The 15,113-nt window shown below is 35.9% G+C and overlaps 1 protein-coding gene across 5 annotated transcripts in view; it reads right to left on the bottom strand.

Annotated features, from left to right (window-relative positions):
* The window catches only part of CENPE (centromere protein E), a 71,837-nt gene that overhangs the window by 13,106 nt on the left and 43,618 nt on the right, over positions 1 to 15,113 (bottom strand). For 4 of the 5 annotated variants that reach the window (XM_049885594.1, XM_049885599.1, XM_049885597.1 and 1 more), the window contains 7 exons: positions 14,665 to 14,823; positions 11,751 to 11,858; positions 7,825 to 8,043; positions 5,074 to 5,271; positions 4,174 to 4,377; positions 3,129 to 3,347; positions 1,533 to 1,718 (listed from right to left, as the gene is read on the bottom strand). In XM_049885594.1, the coding sequence (XP_049741551.1) occupies positions 1,533 to 1,718; positions 3,129 to 3,347; positions 4,174 to 4,377; positions 5,074 to 5,271; positions 7,825 to 8,043; positions 11,751 to 11,858; positions 14,665 to 14,823 (1,293 nt within the window). The remainder of the gene's footprint in view (positions 1 to 1,532; positions 1,719 to 3,128; positions 3,348 to 4,173; positions 4,378 to 5,073; positions 5,272 to 7,824; positions 8,044 to 11,750; positions 11,859 to 14,664; positions 14,824 to 15,113) is intronic. The other variant, XM_049885595.1, reaches the window with a different exon arrangement.

Genomic DNA, 15,113 nt, shown 5'->3' with positions numbered 1-15,113 from the left:
CAGTGGAGAAATATGATGGAAAAAATATGGGCCTCTGCTTGATTATGTGGAGTAAAGCCAGCTGCCAACCTGTAATTCTGGGTTTTTGTGAGGCAGAGAAATATGTTTCTGCCTTATTTGAGCCCCTGCAGTTTTGGTTCTCTTTGGTATAGCAGTGGGCACATCACCTAACAAACACATCCTCCTGGAGTCTATTTTCAAAGAGTAGTGTTTAAAAAATTCTCAGACTATAACACCCTTTCGCCAAAACCCTTCAATGGATCCCTACCTTACCCAGAATAAAAACAAAAGTCCTTATAGTAGCTGTAAGACCCTTTATGATCTGGCTTTCTGCTACCTCTCACCTCATCTCCCACCTCTATCCCCTTGCTCACTCTGCTGAGGGTATGCTTGGTTTCTTGTTTCTCAAAAATATTTCTAGGAGATTTCTGTTTTGAGGCCCTTCCCACCACATAGCTCACTCCATCACTTTCTTCACGTCTCTGCCCAAATGTCTCATCTCCCCTGTATAAAAGTGCATCTGTTTCCTCACACACGCCTATCTTCACTCAGCACTTGCATACCCCTTTTCTGGCTTAATTTTTTCCATTACACTTTCTACCATATGATATACATATTTACTTGTTTATTTTCTGTCTCCTGAACCCAAATGTAGGCTCCACAAAGGAAGGGGAAGGGATTTTCTTGTCCTTGCTATACACCTGGCATCTGGAATACATAGTAGAAGCTCAACAAATATTTGTTGAATGAATAAAAATACGGTCATTAAATTACTTGTAGTATTAAAAAATTATTCTAAAAAATTTTAAAGTTTTACAGTTGGTTTTCTTGGTTTCTAGCTATGCCAACAATTGTCTAAAAACAATATTTTTTCTCTTTGTCTCTCTGTTTTATGTCTCATCGAACTGAACAGAGTTTTAGAACAATGTTAAATAACAAAAAGAGCAAGAATTCTTGACTTGTACCTAATTTTGACTGGAATAAAGACCATGTCAGACTCAGGTGGTAGAAGTGTGAAAAGTGTTTGAGGTTAAAACAACAGAGAATGCGGGAATATGATGAATGAGGATGTGGCCTAAGGGCATTCGAGTTCAAAAAGATTCAAACTACTGTTCTTTCCAAAGAAAACAGGTCATATTCAGCCCACTGGCTACCAAATGGGACTCAGTAACAAAGAAAAAGAATTTTAAAATACATCTATCTAATAAAGAATGTTACATATTTAGACAAGAAACATTTTTTGAAAATTAAAAAAATACATATTTCTAAACTATAAAAAATAACATTTATGTGTGTTTTAAAAATTTTGTCTAGGAAGATAAAAATAGGCATTATCTTGCATGAAAATATACTCCTTGTATTTCACTCCTAAGTTGCTTTTTTTTTAAACTTGAGTACTGAACTTCAGACATACATAAACAATAGGAAGTTGTGGGAAAGGGGAGAATACAGTGCCAAAATATCCTCCACATTCGACAGTAAAATAAAAGGCAAAAAGAACTCTTATTTATAAAATGAGTTGGTTAAATCACCTGGAGTACTTGGATAATTTCTTTTGTTTTTTCAAGGCGTTTATCTGATTCATGAACTTCTGCTTCAAGTTTTGCTATCATGCCGTTAGTCACCTCAAGTTCCTTCTGCATCTCTGTAATCTCGCGTTCCTTACGCTCAGCAGTTTCTTTAGCTTCACGTAGTGAAGTTTCTAGCGCTTGAATTTTCTGTTAGAAACAGTACACACACATGAAGTCTGGCATGAAAACAGAATCATAGTAGAGAAGCTTGAGACAAAGGTGATCATATTTGGCTGTTGATTTTTCAGTCTGCACTAACAAAGGTTAGAAAGAAACCAAATGTCATGTAATCTATAGACGTGTTAGTGTTTTTCATTTAAGAAGTTGATGACTTTTACATTAAAAAAATGTCAAAATTTACTTCATAAGGTTTAGTGTTTATGTTATTTACTGTTTAGCACAGACCTGAGCGTATTAAATAGGCACTCACCTTTGAAATTAACACTACTTATAGTATATCTTTTAACTGACTCTCCAAAGTAATAGATGCAACATATCTTTGCCTTTATTTTTACTAACTAGTGCTTTAAACTGAGAAGAAAATTCACAGGCAAATAATGAAGATTAACTCTCACCACCTCAGACCCACAGGTGACCCTGAGGCAGTAACTACCAACTCTTAAAGTGTATCCTTCAAGAAATTTTCTACATGTATCTAAGCATGTGTGAACATAGTTTATAAAGTCACTTATACTAGACACATGATATGAACATACTGAATCATAGTTTTGCTTTTTTTTTTTTAACTTGACAATATATTTTCCAGATCTGTCCATATAAATACATAGAGATCATCTCACATTTTTGTTTTCATGGATACATAGCAGCCCATTTCACGGAGGTACCATAATTTACTTAACTAGTCATCTACTATTGCACTCTAGGTTGTTTCCAGCTTTTTGGAAGTACAAATTAGTTTAGGATAAATCTAAATACCTGAATTTGTTCATGTTTATGATATTATTCCTCACACACACAAACTTTATTTTTTTTCCTTTGAATTGTCTGTTTCTTTTTGACTCTCCTGGAATTCTGCTTAATAAGTGAGGTAGGAATCCTGCTTTATTTTTTTTTCAGGTGGTTAGCCCGTTGTTACAAATCATACATTGAATAAACTATCTTTTACCCACTGAGTTGAATGTTTCCATTATCGTATAGTAAATTCTCATACTTATTTGTGTATACTTCTGAATTCGTTATTCTGTTCCCCTGCTCTACTTGCCCATTCTTGCATCAGTACCAAACTACTTTAATCATAGTATCTTATCATCCAGTAGGCAATTTCCTAGGGCCACTGAAGATAGAATTTCCTTCTGTTTCTTTATCTTATTGCTTTGGTAGATGGTTATCATTTTTTTTTCTTTTGTTTATACCAGCTGACTGAAGTCTGTAGTGATCAGCAAATCAAAGAATGGTATACCAGTGATCTTACATATTTCACTAAAGTATGTCCATGTTCCTTCAATACTATAATTTTGCTCTGAAATGTTATAAAGATGCATTTTAATTCTGTGATGAGGATGCAAATTTAAGAACATCTTATAACAAATTATATACCTCTGTGGTTAGCTGTGTAGGTCCTGAAGTAACATGAGGATTCTTAGCATGTTTTGTAGTAGAATTAACAATATCACCAGATGGCAGAGAGGCCCTCAAAGTTTGGTAGTTTTTAAACATTTCTTTACTTTTCTCTTTCATTGCTCTCAAGTCATGTTCCCATTCTTTGGATATGGCAGCACTTCTTTCCTCAAACTCTGTTGATTCATTCATTATGGCCTATTGAATATTAAAGGCACTGATTATAGCTCCAGAGTGAATTTCATATATTAAAAAAAAAAGAAACTAAGAAAAATACTTGGTTCTCAAAGAAAATACATGTGGAAATTCATTATTGCAAAAATTCTGGAATAGTACACATCAGTGTTGGGAGGACAGCAAAGGATGGGGCAGTGTTCCGTTCTGTTGTACACAGGATCACTGTGAGTCAGAACCGACCTGGCGGCACCTAACAACAGCAACAATATAGAAGGGATACTTCAGAAAGCAGAATGAATCTTCTGACTGCTGGAAAGTAAAACATATAAACAAACTGATCTCAAGCAATTGGCCCTCAGCAAGACTGATCACCTTAGGAACAATGATAAAAATCACATTTTTTGAGCCTCAAAGATGAAGGATAATATTGACAGTGAAAAGTCCATGAGACACTACTAACATAACTGGCCAGGTGTCAGGCTTTAACACAGCTCATGTCTCACCTTGTCTAAGGTTACTTGGGGGAACAGGATGGATTCCTACAGAAGCAGTGAGAAGCGGAAGAGGAGACTTCCAGAAGGATTCAAAATTTAACAAGCAGAAATTGAATATCATACACCAAGATTTTGTTACTTTCTTTATAAAGTGATATGCATCTAATCATCTTGTTGAAGCATGCTAACTGAGAAGAACATGTTTTAGAATCTTTTTCATAAAGCATATAAGAATAAATTAAAGAAAAATAAAATTAAGTTGCTCTAAGTTCTTTTAAGAATGAGGTAGAAAAATTAAAACAAATGACAACAACAATAAAAAATGGGACAGCACAATAAAAATTACTACTTACAATTATTTTGTTATTATAGAGGTTATTCACTTGACAAATTCTATCATTTTCTTTCTGGATGTCATTTTTAAGCTTTTCTATATCAAAATGAGTATTCAACCACTCTTCCAAAAACTGGGTCATTTCTTTCCTCTTATCTAGTACTTGCTGAAATTCAGTTTTTATGCTGAGGAAGTCACTTTCTGAAAAATCTTTCAGAATTTCCTGTGTGAAAATAGCACCAAATTACCTGAACATGAGGAAAGTTTTTACTGAAATATTATATAAATATCATTAAAAAAGGAAAAACACCTAATGGAATTCTCATTTTTCTTAATATTTTCAAATAAACTAAAAATATATATAATTCTAATTTGAAATTTTATTCTTGTTATTTGCATAAAAAATTTTGGCAATACAGGCTATGTGACAGAGGTATGTCTAAATTTTCCGTTAGAATTAAAACCTATTAAAATGATAAGTCTGTGACTGATAATTACAATATTTGAAGTGTTTCTGGATGTGGTTTCTCTGTGCATAAAGCAGGCCTTTCATGCAGGCTGGACCTGGCCGCCAGCCCACATTGCTGAGAGTAAGATGCTCCACATGGAGTTGGTCCAACAAGAAAGTTTCTGATGCCGAGTCACAGATGTAGGAAGTCTTAGAAGGCATCTATCTGGAACACGATTTTGGGGTTCCAAATTCCTACCTGCTAACGTTAAATCAGTTTCTGTGTATCTGTGAAGACTTGAAAAGAGGCTAGTACATTCTTGGCACTCTTTATGTCTGGTCAACAGGTTACTCTGCAACCTATTTTTAATTTCTGGTAAATGCAAGTGGCTCGAAGCAACATGGAAAGGTACTTTTCTATTTAATAAAAAGGCTTAAAATCTATATAAATCCATTTAAAATAAATAATACCTCAATATGTAGATCCATATTCTTGTTCAATTTGAGGTCCCTTAATTCATAGCATGGTATGTCCCAATCTTGTTGAAGGTGCTGTATTTTAATTAGCAGTTCATTTTGCTGTTCCACTTCATCAACAAAATCTATTTCAAATTTATTGATGGATTCATGGTGTTCTTCCTTTATCTTTGTAACAAGGCTTAAGACATACTTGCAGAAAAAAATTAAATACATTGGGAAATGAAACTTTTTATCATATTTAGAGGATGTTTTAAATGTGAGGTGGGATGGATCTCTTTTTCACCTATATCCTCTGAAGTGAGGGAAGAAGGAGGGTGCTTCTACCCCCAACTTTCTTCTCCTGGCATTTGGAGAAAATAACTCCCAGACCTCTAGTTCCAGATTTCTGACTTCCTACTGGATATACCTCCTGAATGTCCTACAAATACCTCGAATTCAGTATGTTCAAAATGTAACATGATCCATTTCACTATTAACCCACCTTTTTCTATTGGTCCTTTTTTAGTTAATGGTAACACCCATCACCCAGGTTTTCCAGCTAGATACCTGAGATTTATTTTCAACATCCTCTCCTGTCCACCTGGATTAAGCTAACCAATAAGATGACTGTGACATTCCTCAAGTCTTGCTTGGCTTCAAGGTGACAATAATTTAAACCCTAGTGGTGTAGTGCTTAAGTGTTACGGTTGCTAACCAAGAGGCTGGCAGTTCAAATCCACCAGGCGCTCCTTGGAAACTCTATAGGGTCGCTATGAGTTGGAATCGACTCAATGGCAGTGGGTTTTGGTTTTGGTAAGTTTTATGGATTTCATGAATAAGTCCTAGACATCTGAGAGGCATAATCTGTGGAAGGACATCAGGGCCTGAGAGGCAGTTTATCTAGACAGGGAGATACCTACTCCCTACTTCTTCAGTTTCCACCATTCCTCATTTCCTTATAATCTGGCCATTTCCCTCACCACTCAACTAAAACTGTTCTCACAAAGGTCGCCAATGAGGCTTTATTATCACCAAACTGAGGAGACATTTTCAGTCCATATTCTGGCTGTTTGCCACATCTGCCACTCTTGACCACTTCTTCTCTGACATACCTTCTCTCCTCCACTGACAAGTGATACCACTTTTGTTGGTATTCTCTTTGACCTTTCCAACTTCAAACTCATGTGTTGCCCCTTTTTCTGCTAATGACTCTTGAACATTTATTTTTTCCAGAGTTTTCTTCTTGTCCTAAGGCTTTATTCTTCTATTATGCCTTCTGGGTGACCTTATCAATGTTGTGTTATCTACCATCTATATGCTGTTGGAGCCTTGGTGGCAAAGTGGTTAAGAGCTCAGCTGCTAATCACAAGGTCAGCAGTTTGAATCCACCAGCTGCTCCTCGGAAACCCTATGGGCAGTTCTACTCTGTCCTGTGGGGTCGCTATGAGTCAGAATCGACTTGACGGCAACAGGTTGGGCTTCCCTTCCTGGATATTCCATCATAGGTACTTCAATCTTAAAACATCCCAGACTAAACACCTGCACTCTCCTCCTGCCTCACCCATTTTGCTCCACTTTGTTTTCTCTTTATCTCAGTAATGGCATCCCTATACACAAACCTGGCTAGGCCCAAACCCTAGGACTCAACCTAAATTTTTCTCTCTTACATCTACTGCTAATCATGCAGACCAACCATTTTAGCTGCTAAATGTTTCCTCAATCCATTTCTTCCTCCCCATCGCTACACCTTCCCTAGTAGTATTAAGAACAAACAAAGCAAAGCTGTTTTGCTTTGCCGTTGAGTTGATTCCAACCCGTGGTGACCCCATGTGTATCAGAGAAGAACTGTGCAACATAGGGTTTCGGTGGGTGTGATCTTTTGGAAGTACATCACCAGGCCTTTCTTCCGAGGTGATTCACAGTGGATTCAAACCGCTAACCTTGAGATTAGTATGTTTAGCTGTGTGTATGACCCAAGGACTCCCACATAGTAATATGCCAAACTGGTTGCTGTCAAGTCAATTCTGACTCATGACAACCCCATGTGTGTCAGAGTAGAACTGCACTCCATAGAGTTTTCAATGGTTGCAATCTTATGGAGATCGCCAGGCCTTCTGCAGTGCTGCTGGGTGGATTCAAACCACCAACCATTTGGTTAGTAGCCAAGTACAAACCATTTGTGACAGCCAAGGGCCTTGAGCAGTATCGTCACCCATAATATCTCATCTGCACCACTGCAAAAGTCTCTTCTTGTCTGTTCCGTCAATAGGCTGATCCCCCTCAAACTAATTTTTTCTTCATTCTGTAGCAAAGTACCTAAAGTGGTGATTTGATCATGTTACTCCCACCACTCATAACTGTCCGGTGGCTCCCTATCATCTGTGAGTGAACCCTGAGCTTTAGGGCTTGACTCTGATTTCCACTACAGTTATATCTTGTGTAACTTTTTATGGTATTTCATAGGACTATATTTCTATCACTGCACTTATAATCTGTCTGTATGTCTGCCTCACTGACTAGATTATGAGATATTTGAGATATTATTTATATCTGTCTCCTGAGCACAGTGTCTAGACCCATAGGCAGAGCTCGGGTTTTGATAAACGAACAGGTTCTAGGTGCACTGAAGATCTTGCACATGAGCCCTAATATCCATAATTCAGTAGTAAATACATTAATATCACATATGCCATCTCCCAAAGCAGGACTTAATACATTGAAATTTATGGACATTTATAAGGATATTACTCAAAAAGATGGTACCTTAAGTTTCTCCATGACTCTACGGAATTCTGTGGAACATCTCTGGTTTACAGAGAGAAGTTTTTGAATCTGTTTGGTTTGTGAATATGGAAGTGTGAGTTTTGCTTTTACTCTAGTTGAAAGCTCTTTTTGGATTTCAATTTCCTTTTCCAAATCAAGAGACAATATATTCAGGCACTCATAACAATTATCCATCTCTGAGTATTTCTTCAGAAGCTCCTAAAGAAAATCAGAATCCATTTAACAATTTATTCTACCAATTAACAATAAATGATCTCAGTCGTAGGACTTTGACAAAACTTACATTTAACACCTTCTGTGGGAGAAAAATAAATTAAGATTTTTGTATTTAAAAAACAAAACAAAACAGAACTGTTATTGTTGATCTTGGAGTATAGAAATAATACGTAATTACTGAGGAAAATTTTAAACATTAAAGAAATATAACAATGAAAACGAGAAACCACCACTGGTATTATTTTGATGCATTGTCTTTAATAAGACACTAGTCTTTTTTTGCTTAGGCACACAAGCATATATACAAATATAACTGTGATTGTAGTATACAAAATTTTACAAACAGATTTTAGAATTATAAGATGGCACTCATTACTTTTTATGGTATTTTAAAGGTCTGTGTAATCCTGTTTGAAATGAATGGTTGCTCAATATTCCGTTACATGGATAAATAAAAGTTTCTAGTCATTTTCTAGACTTTTGACACTAAGACTAAATTTTGCTACTAAAAATACTACTATAATGAGGGTCTTTATTTACAAATCTTTGACTGCATTTCCAATAACTTTCTCAGGAAAGATTCCTTAAAATGGATTTACTGGGTCAAAGAATATGAAAGTTTTGAAAAGCTTGATTCTGACTAACAATATGCAGAAAAAGTGGACTAAATTATTCTCCCACAAGGGAGTGTCCTGTCTGATCACAATCTTGTCAGAATGAAATATTATCTAAAAAAACAAACAAACACAAAAAGCCAAACAACCCAAGAAGACCTGACTTTGGATGAACCATTAGTACCTTGCTGCTATTTTAATTCGTATCCTTCCATTATTTATCATCACTTCACTTCCCCTTTTACCAAACTCTCTACTCCAGTGCCTCCCTGGCATTACACTGCTCTCATTTAACTAGGACTTCTGAGGCTCCACCTTTACCAGCTCCAATTTCTTCAAAGGTTCATGTTCTCCAGGCCCTGTCCCAGGCCCAACGCTAGTCCGATTCTACGCTCTTCCTGTGTGAATCCAGCTACTGTTAAACGTCCAATACTATCTTATTTCTATGCTGACAACTTTCAAAGCTACTACTCCCTTACAACTCTATGAATAATTCTAGCACTATAGTTACTACATTGTTTTAGAAATATTAGGTATTTTGTTTGTTTCTACAGCTGAAATCTTGAGCAACATGAACTGTATCTTATTTATCTGCTTCCACAATGCCTAGCCCAGTGCCTACTACTTAGGATGACCTCAGTAAATGCTGGTTGGATGAATGAGATTAAAAAATATAAATATTTTTTTCACTACAATTGAACATTTTGCTTTTATCTTCTATTAGTAGTTTGTTTTTGTCCTTTGCTCAATTCTCTAATATCTTTATATAACTTTTCTTATTGATTTATTTGTAAGCTATTTATATATTATTGCTATAGGAATATCACCACAATATTTGTGGCATATTTCCCCCCAGTTTGCTGATCTTTTAAATTTGGTTGATGATGTCTTAAACGTGCGAGTTTTAAATTTATATGTAGTTAAATCTATTAATTTCTTCTGTAATTTTTTCCAGTCTTTTATTTTTAGATAATCCTTTTTCACCCAGAAATAAGGTAAATATTCACCTATATTTCTCTTTTTCACTTTAATTTTAAATTTATTGATAAATTCATGTGGTTTATGATGCTACTTTGACCCGATTTTCTTCTAATAGCTATTTTTCCCAACATCATTTATTAATCTAATTTAACCCTTCTTAATAACCATGTGATGCCTTCCTTCTTACATTCTCCTAGTACATATACACACCATAGTCTACTTTGAGCTATGTATTTAACTAATGTGTAGTTTATTCTAGTGTAAGTGATCATACTATTTTAACTACCACAGCTTTATAAAACTCTTTAATATCTGGTCAACCAAGAACATCCGTGATTTGAACAAACACTGACAAAGTCTGAAGAGAAATGAGTGAATTTAATCTAGTATATATCGTGGCTCAAGGCTGAATGCTGGCTTATGTTTATAGCAGGCAATGTGAGTCAGCAGATAAAAAAAGTAACCAAGAATCAAACTGGCTATTGGCTAGTTTGGTAGACCCACTTCGCACATTTCTATTATGTGTCTAGAATGTGAGTTTTCTAAACCCAAGTCAGAGAATTCAGCTTCTAGCCCTGCCACTTGCTGACTGCAAAAATCGTTGCGAAAGTTTCCTAGGGGATCAAGGAAACTATTATTATGTCTGTCTGTGTATCTATCTATCTATATGTAATCTGTAAAGTCTGCATAGACAGTTATTAGTATTGCTTGAAGGAAATAAAATTATATTTACGAGATGTTTCTGTACTCAAGTTTTAAAGTTAGTCAGATTTGGGTTTAAATCTTGATTCTACCAATTTATTAGCTGTGTGACTTAGGGCTGAATTTCCTCTCTGAGCCCATTTCTTTGTTTATAAATGGAAAAATAAAACCTATCTCATGATATAAAGTACCCAGTACAGTGCCTGGCATGTGGTAACCAGTTGCCTTCATATGGGTTCTGACTCATGGTGACCCCATGTGTGTCAGAGTAGAACTGCGTTCCAGAGTTTTCGATGGATGATTTTTTGGAAATACATCATTAGGCCTTTCTTCTGAGGCACCTCTGGGTGGACTCAATGAGCCTGGGCCCAGAAGCTCAAATGACTAGTAGCCAGGCAGGTGGCACACTGATCAGAGCACAGGTGGAGGAACACGTTAAGTACAAGTTGCTACAATGATGTAATAAGTAGCATGTTTAGTCCATGGTGTTAAATAATAGAACAAGGGGCTTCTGACACTAGTAACCTCTCTGTTTTTAAATCATTTAAGAAAAAGCTAGATATTCACTAATGTGGAATGTTGGAGAGGGGATTCCTGCCGTAGGTCTTAGGAAGAATCAATTTACAGTCTGGAGCAGCACTGCATAGACATTAATTTGTACTTTCAATAAATGCATACAGAAGCCTGACTCCTATCAGGAATGCGGTGACATAGCCATAAATGATGTGAAAAAGTTCTCTCCTCAGGCATCTTATATTCTAGTAGGGTGAAGGAAAATCCTATTGGCTTTACTCTCAATATATACTCAAATTTCAAACACTTCCCATTACTTCCAAGCACTATCTCTACCTGGATTACTGCAATTCCTGCTTCCACACTGTCCAACACAACAACCAGCCATCCCTTTAAAATGTAAGTCAGATCATGTCTCTCTTGTAGTCAAAACCCTCTAGGAGATCTCCATCTCAGCGCAAAACTCAGTCCTTCTAAGGTCCCAGTGCCTGCCTCTGCCTCCTTAACTCTCCGACCTCATTTCTTATTAGCTTTTCCCTTCTTAATATTTGTTCAACCTCTAGGCAGGCTCCTGCCTTAGGAGATCTGTACTTGCTATTCCCTCTGCCTACAATGCTCTTCCCCCAGATACCTTTATCTCTTGCAGACATCTGTTCAATTATGACCTGTCCAGTCAGGCCTTAAATTGTAACATCCCACTGTTTGTGAGTGTATGGATGTATATATGCACTCACACACATACCCATAAGATTATAGTGTTTAAAAAATATTGAGCATTATCTATTCATTCCATGGAGGTTCCTTTGATTCCTTTTTAGGCTTTAGAAAGCCACTGGGAAGGGTACCAATAGTCATTTGTAGTTTTAATGAATAACTTACTTTTATCCTAAAGCACTTTTCTCTGAGGCTTTCCATAAGGTGCTGTTTTCCATCACATAATGAACTTTTTCTGTATTTTACCACTTCTTTGTGGTTCTGTTGATCCTGCTTTGGTATAAAGAAATAAACAGGACTTCAGCTACAACAACACTTACATATGATGTCTAATCATACACATTTTTGGACAATATTTCAATAATGGAATTAAACATTATACTTATAACTAAAATAATAACAGATGAACCACATATTCTTTGGAGACAGGATCTGTTTGTGTAACCATCTTAGTTGTAAATTAGGTTTTAGACTTACTTCTGGTTCCGATTCTTCAGAATCTCTGCATTATAATTATTCAAAAAAAAAAAAAAATCTGTTGCCTTTGAATCGATTCCGACTCATAGCAACCCCATAGGACAGAGTAGAACTGCCCCATAGAGTTTCCAAGGAGCACCTGGTAGATTTGAACTGCTGACCTTTTGGTTAGCAGCCACAGCACTTAACCACTACGCCACCAGGGTTTCCCTTATAATTATTACTGCCAACTAAATAGACACAATGGCTGCAATGATGGGCTCAAACATAGCAACGACTGTGAGGGTGATGCAGGACCAAGTAGCATTTCATACTGTTGTACACAGGGCCGCTATGAGTCGGAACTGATTGATGGCACCTAATAACAACAAATATACTAGCAAAACCACCTATACTGATTTATGGTGTTCCAAGCCACTGCAATACCCTGGCACAAAAAGTTCATGTCCTGTTTTTATTTTGTATTTTTGAATAAAATTATAATTTTTTTCCCTCCTACTTGTGTATTTGTTCACTATGGTACTTAGAAGAATGCCTAATTGTTCAATAAATATTTGCTGGATGAATTAAATCTCTTTAAAAAATTTAGAGCCAACATAAAGATGATTCTCAGGTGCCTGATGTCTTTGTTGAGATTGCAAAGGATATTATTTTCTACTTTATTCTTTCCTTACTCTTGACGTGTGAGAATGAAAGATTTCTTTTTACTGGTTTCACACAATTTTGTACTTGCCTGAATTTACTTTTTGGACAATTTAATCAGGTTTTTTAAGATACATGATTCAAAATATTTGTAAACAGTGATACTAGAAGAACTTTCCCTTTTATATTCATATTGTCTTTTTTTTCATTCTAGCTTCATTAGTAAGAGCCATACCTCTAGGACTCTATCAAGCAGACAAAGTGGTCTGTTGTTAGGTGCCGTCGAGTTGATCCTGACTCATAGTGACTCTATGTATAAAATAACAGGACGCTACCTGGTCCTGCACCATCCTAACACTTGTTGCTATGTTTGAGCCCATCGTTGTAGTCACTGTGCCAATCCATCTTGTTGAGGATTTTCCTCTCTTTATCTGACCCTCTACTTTATGAAGCCTGATGTTCTTCTCCAGGAGCTGGTCCCTCCTGACAAATGTCTAAAGTATGTGAGATGAAGTCTCACCATCCTCGTTTCTAAGCAGCATTCTTGTTGTATTTCTTCCAAGAGAGTTTTGTTCCTTCTACTGGCAATCTGTGGTAAAGTCAATATTCTTTGCCAACATCGTAATCCAAAAGCACCCATTCTTCTTTGGTCTTCCTTATTCATTGTCCAGCTTTCACATGCATATGAGGCTATTGAAAATATCATGGCTTGGGTCAAGTACACTTTAGTCCTTAAAGTGTCATCTCTGCTTTTTAACACTGTAAAGAGACCTTTTGCAGCAAATTTGCCCAATGTAGTATGTCATTTGATTTCTTGACTGCTGCTTCCATGGGCATTAATTGTGGATCCAAGTAAAATGAAATCCTTGACAACTTCAATATTTTCTCCATTTATCATGATGTTGCTTTACTGGTCTAGTTGTGAGGATTTCTATTTTCTTCACATTGACGTGTAATTCATACTGAAAGCTGTTATCTTCATCAGTAAGTACTTCAAGTCCTCTTTGTTTTCAGCAAGCAAGGTTGTGTCACCTGCATATCTCAAGTTTTTAATGAGTCTTCCTCCAGTCTTGATGCCTTGTTCTCTTCATATAGTCCACCTTCTCAGATTCTTTGCTCAGCATACAGACTGAATAAGAGAAAGGGATCTACTCACATTTTATCTTTTATGAACTTAATCCTTCAAATATATCTCCACTGAAAAGAATGCTAGGCCTTAGTTTAAATAATCTTAAAAAAAAATTATATAAAGAAAAATAAGAGTCTACGTTATTTAACAAGTTTTTTCTTAAATTTAAGATGTCGTCTTCTGAAAAACATTTTCGCTTTTTTTAAAATTGTATTTCCTACCTGTGTGAGATAATAATAGTTTTCCCACTACCACCCTTCATCATCCTTTACTATTTATAAAAATTTCTAGGGGGGAAAAAAAAGTGCTGTTACCCTTCCCAAGAAAGCTTAAGTTTTATAAACAGTTACTAGATAGGGGAAAATTCTGAACTCACTCTAGCTATAATTTCTTTCAAGGTTTCTCTGAATTGGTTTATCACCATTTTGAGAGGCTCTTTTATTCTCTAGCTTATCTCTTTCCTAAGCTATGATTCTTATTTCATCAAGGTTTTCATGAAGTTTCTTAGTCAAACGCAAGTTTTCCACCTTGCATAGATAAATTTTGGGCTTCAAACTGTTTTTTCAGTTGTTTCATTTCATTCATTTTTTTCTGAGTTTTATTGGCATTTTCTTTCAATTTAAGAATTGAAGCTGTTTTTTCTGAGGTTCTTGGATCTTGAGATAATTATAAAACAAGTTGGAATGCACACAGAATCCCTTCAAGGAAGGCAAACAGCATTCATTTGTTATATATGTACATATGCCTATTCTATATCTCTGTATGTCCATGTTACTTCTCATTCTGCTAATATTTGGGATACAGTTATTCCCTAAACAAAACAATACATACCTTTTTCTGTGACTCATCTTCTGATTTATCTAAATCCTTTTGAATATTTGAAATTTGAGCTGTCTTTTCTGAAGCTTTTTCTTTGAATTTATCAATAGTTTCCTGGTGTTCTTTTAAACACATGTGAGCAATTTTGAGTTCCTGCTGTGTTTCCAGATCCTTTATTATCAGAAGAAATTGAGAAATGTGATGACATAATCACAAATTATTTTAACACTTAACTAGTTTAAAAGAATTAAAAAAAGTACATGATCAGAGTTATAAACCACCACCACAAAAAAGCCAAACTAAACAACAACCCCAGTTAGAACAGTACAGAAGGCTGTAAAGTGAAAGTTCCTGTCCCTTGCCTCTCCTCTTCTAGTCCAGCTCCCTGCTGATCCTACCACTTGCTTTTCTCCCTTCATACTGCTGGTCGTCTTTCTAAATTACTCTTACATAAAGATCAC

This window comes from Elephas maximus, chromosome 5, assembly GCF_024166365.1.
Source record: "Elephas maximus indicus isolate mEleMax1 chromosome 5, mEleMax1 primary haplotype, whole genome shotgun sequence".
Lineage (NCBI taxonomy): Eukaryota > Metazoa > Chordata > Mammalia > Proboscidea > Elephantidae > Elephas > Elephas maximus.
This window is presented reverse-complemented; position numbering and strand designations above follow the sequence as displayed.